This window comes from Procambarus clarkii, chromosome 89 (genome assembly GCF_040958095.1).
Source record: "Procambarus clarkii isolate CNS0578487 chromosome 89, FALCON_Pclarkii_2.0, whole genome shotgun sequence".
Taxonomy (NCBI): Eukaryota; Metazoa; Arthropoda; class Malacostraca; order Decapoda; family Cambaridae; genus Procambarus; species Procambarus clarkii.
In genome coordinates, this window is record NC_091238.1 from 17,308,654 (window position 1) to 17,313,653 (window position 5,000).

A 5,000-nucleotide genomic window follows, 5' to 3' on the forward strand; every position below is an offset into this window, starting at 1 on the left:
GGCGACCCTGGGGGAGGGGGTATGGCAACTCTTCAAGTCATCAAACCTTCCTCTTGTCACCGTACACCAGACAACAGTACCGTTAATGTGCAGGTTAATCATCTGTGTCCGTTTAAACAGAATTTATTCTCCTTAAACGGAGTAAAAAAATTATAAAAAATAAATCCTAGAAATTGCAAATCCTTGAATTTATTCATTGCAAACTCACTATTTAGACAACTTGTACATAAAAAAAATCTTTGGCTCGATTGCACTGAAATTAGTTCGAAAAGACATTAATCCTTCAACAGTACGCCAACTAAGTGTTCGAAATAACTTTACGTGGCGTTCTAAATCAATTTTATTTCCGTTGTATGGAACGCTCGAAATCAATTTTATCCTTTTGACTGGTACACGGCGTTCTAAATACCTTTTCTTTACTGGTACGTGGCGTTCGAAATACATTCGTCTCAGGTTCGGGGCGTTCGAAATACATTTTCTTCACTTATACGTGGCGTTCGAAATACATTTTTTTGGTCACTGGTACGTAACGTTCGAAATACATTCGTCTCAGGTTCGAGGCGTTCGAAATACCTTTTCGTCACTGGTACGTGGCGTTAGACATTTTCTTCACTGATTCGTGGCGTTCGAAATGCATTTTCTTCACTGACACGGAGCATTCGAACACGTAGAGCATGAAGGCTGAGCAGGTCGTGGCCCGTGTAGAGCCCTACCCACAGTAATGTATTCTGTGGCTTGCTACCATTCGGCCATCCACTTAAAACAAATTTATTCCATTAACCGGCATCTCTCGGGGCGCGATTAATAACAAGTTTATTCTGCTTTATTTCCCCCCCCCCCGCTGGCCTGTTTATTTGTTGACTTTATTGGAGGTGTTTTTTCCCCGTTTTTTTTTTTTTTTTTTTTGAGTTGAGTAAATCACTGTCAACACTACCTTCTCCATCACCATGGTGGTGATTGTGATGGAGTGGTGATCAATATCACCATTCAATACACACATATAAATCACAATAATCTGATGCATCAAATGAGCCCATCCTCAAGGAAGGGGCTGTGATGAGGGTTCGAACCTGCGCGTTGGAATAGGCTAATTTGACTTAGAGCTCATCTGGGAACATCCAGTGCGTGGATTCGAGCCCTCAGCACGGCTTCCTCTTTTGTGGATTTGACTACTTAATTATCATATGTACCACCATCGCTACCGTCAGGGAGCGCCGTCAGGGAGCGCCGTCAGGGAGCGCCGTCAGGGAGCGCCGTCAGGGAGCGCCGTCAGAGAGCGCCGTCAGGGAGCGCCGTCAGGGAGCGCCGTCAGAGAGCGCCGTCAGGGAGCGCCGTCAGGGAGCGCCGTCAGGGAGCGCCGTCAGAGAGCGCCGTCAGGGAGCGCCGTCAGAGGGCGCCGTCAGAGAGCGCCGTCAGAGAGCGCCGTCAGGGAGCGCCGTCAGGGAGCGCCGTCAGGGAGCGCCGGCAGGGAGCGCCGTCAGAGAGCGCCGTCAGGGAGCGCCGTCAGAGGGCGCCGTCAGAGAGCGCCGTCAGAGAGCGCCGTCAGGGAGCGCCGTCAGGGAGCGCCGTCAGGGAGCGCCGTCAGAGGGCGCCGTCAGAGAGCGCCGTCAGAGAGCGCCGTCAGAGGGCGCCGTCAGGGAGCGCCGTCAGAGAGCGCCGTCAGAGAGCGCCGTCAGGGAGCGCCGTCAGAGGGCGCCGTCAGAGAGCGCCGTCAGAGAGCGCCGTCAGGGAGCGCCGTCAGGGAGCGCCGTCAGGGAGCGCCGTCAGGGAGCGCCGTCAGAGGGCGCCGTCAGAGAGCGCCGTCAGAGAGCGCCGTCAGAGGGCGCCGTCAGAGAGCGCCGTCAGAGAGCGCCGTCAGAGAGCGCCGTCAGGGAGCGCCGTCAGGGAGCGCCGTCAGAGGGCGCCGTCAGAGGGCGCCGTCAGAGAGCGCCGTCAGGGAGCGCCGTCAGAGGGCGCCGTCAGGGAGCGCCGTCAGGGAGCGCCGTCAGAGGGCGCCGTCAGAGAGCGCCGTCAGAGAGCGCCGTCAGAGGGCGCCGTCAGAGAGCGCCGTCAGAGAGCGCCGTCAGAGAGCGCCGTCAGGGAGCGCTGTCAGGGAGCGCCGTCAGAGAGCGCCGTCAGAGAGCGCCGTCACAGCACATCTCTCTCACCTCACATATACAAAACATCAACCATTACACCTTGGCTATAAACAAATTAAAAAAAAACACCCAACCCAACCCAGCCAAATCCCACCTAACCTGACCCAATCCAACGTGAATCAACCCAACCCAACCCAGCCAAATCTAACCTAACCTGACCCAATTCAACGTGAATCAACCCAACCCAACCCAGCCAAATCTAACCTAACCTGACCCAATCCAACGTGAATCAACCCAACCCAACCCAGCCAAATCTAACCTAACCTGACCCAATCCAACGTGAATCAACCCAACCCAACACAACCTAATGGGTCTGTTCTCTCAGAGTGACGGATATTAATCCATGAGATCAGACGTCAGGTTAATTATCCAGCTTGACTGTAACCAGAAATTCTCTTCCTATACGAGAACAGAACATGTCCCTTCCGTAGTCTGGACAATCCTTGTTAGGCTATCCTGATTCCTTTTCCCCCAAACGAGGTTATCCACTTGTAGAAACATGATAGGTAGCATTACATGTAATGCTTATCTTATCTACATGTAATGCTTATCTTATCTACATGTAATGCTTATCTTATCTACATGTAATGCTTATCTTATCTACATGTAATGCTAACAAGTATGTGTACCATTTTCTTTTCTATGGCTAAGAGATATTGGGTTCAGGAGTCCTCGACCATTGAGGGAACCATTACATCTTTTTTTAGTGAATCATGGGGGGGGGGCTTTTTGTTGTACATTTATTAAATAGTTGATGATTGTTTACACCTGTAACCACCGTCTTCCTCTTTCGCTAACTGTTGTTGTTTAAGATTCGCTACCTGGAACAAAAAGTTTCAAGTAGCACGGGCTATGGTGAGCCCGTATTTCGCTAACTACCGGCAACTGTCTTTTAAAGACGTTTAAAGGGGAGAATAATTTTCGGATGTTGTTAGAGGGGAAAATTTTACTTAAGTGTTGAGATGGGGAGGGGGAGAGGGAGGGAGAGGAAGAGAGGGAAGGGGAGAGAGAGAGAGGGAGGGAGGGGGGGGCGGAGGTGTAATTTTCTCCCTCAGGGCGTTCGGAAAGAAAGAAAATTTTCATGTGTACGTTAGACAAGACAATTTTCCTGTGAGCTTTAGAGGGTCGACGCTGACGTTGGTAATGGAATAACAGCAAGATGAGGAGAGAGAGAGAGAGAGGCAGGTGAGAGGTGGAAGGGAGAGGCAGGAGAGAGAGGCACCCTCCTCTCACCCGGGGGGGGACGGGGGGTGAAGATGGGGACATTGATAGACAGACAGACAGACGCACAGAACATGTGCCCGTCTATATATGGATAATGTGTAGCTCAAGCCTGTGTGTGTTCCCATTAAACACTTTTTTTCACCTATTGCATCTATTTTAACAATCATATATATAAACTCTTTCCGACATCAATTATATTTACACATTTTATAATTGATAACTAAATATATATATATATATATATATATATATATATATATATATATATATATATATATATATATATATATATATATATATATATATATATATATATTTCGTTTCTTCAAAATCGCTAATCTCCGAAAGTTCTTCACCAATTGCTTTTAAATTTTAACACAACGTTGTATTCAAATACGCATGTTTTTATATATCTACTATATAGATGCCACACCTGTGACAGGTAAAACATGCTTTTTTTTAAGAAACACCGCTCTGTTGCACGTAAAAGCAACACACGATATACTAAATATGTTAAGATTCCATTTCAGTGTTTCCGATTGTATTGATAGATTGAATTTTCATAATTTTCAATTTATTTTCATTTTGTTTTAATTATTTTGTGTGGATTGCGTTGGAATTGAGCTGTGTTGTTTACCATACCGTTCATTTCGTGAGCATAGTTTTTTTTAATTTCTTTTTTTAACTGGTCTTATTTTTTCAGTGATGGGAACATCAGATCATTTGATGTTCTCATTTTTCTGATGGGAACATCAGATCATTTGATGTTCTCATTTTTCTGATGGGAACATCAGATCATTTGATGTTCTCATTTTTCTGATGGGAACATCAGATCATTTGATGTTCTCATTTTTCTGATGGGAACATCAGATCATTTGGGAACACATTGGACGAGGGAGTGGGGAATGGTGGGGAGGACGAGGGGACGGGGGAGGGGGAAATGGTGGGGACACATAATAATGCATGTTGTGCTTTGTTAGATATTTAAAGGTTACAATAAATTAAATAAATTAACAAATTATTTTCTAAGATTCAAAATTCATGTGGGTACGAGTGATTTTTTTTTTAACAAAATTACTGCCAATTTGGGCACACTCTTTTTACAAAAATTGGCCTCCATTGATAGTCTGTATATACTTGTACAGGATCATGAAGATGTATACAGGATCATGTAAATGTATACAGGATCATGTAGATGTATACATGATTTTTTTCAATGCGTTTAGACGCTAAAGTCAAACGCCGTTGGAAGAAAATGTTGGGCCCAAGACTTGACGATATACTCTTGACGGGAGGAAATGACGGTGGTGGGGAGGTGGGGTATGACGGGGGTGGAGATTGACGGGGTGGGGAACTGACAGGAGTGAGAGGGTTGGGGGTGGGGGGAAAGGTTGACGGTGCTGGGGATTAACGAGGGAGGGGGTGGGATGGTAGATGGTTATCTACCGTCCCAAACACCCCCCCCCCCCATCTACCCTACGGTAGTTTATGTATCCTGGGAGACTTCAACCCGTTCTCGCACTTTCTTAGTCAATATTGACTTATTAAATACGTGCATATGTTACATACTAATTTATTGTGACTATTTTAGTTTGCCTTGAAAAGCTTCATAGAAAACACCGACCTTACCTAACCTTC

The 5,000-nt window shown here is 46.4% G+C and overlaps 1 protein-coding gene across 1 annotated transcript in view; it reads left to right on the forward strand.

Moving 5' to 3' along the window:
* The window catches only part of LOC123752590 (uncharacterized), a 2,620-nt gene extending 432 nt beyond the window's left edge, over positions 1–2,188 (forward strand). Inside the window, exon 2 of the mRNA XM_045734637.1 lies at positions 1,209–2,188. Within this exon, the coding sequence (XP_045590593.1) occupies positions 1,209–2,188 (980 nt within the window). The remainder of the gene's footprint in view (positions 1–1,208) is intronic.
* Positions 2,189–5,000: the final 2,812 nt, after the last annotated feature.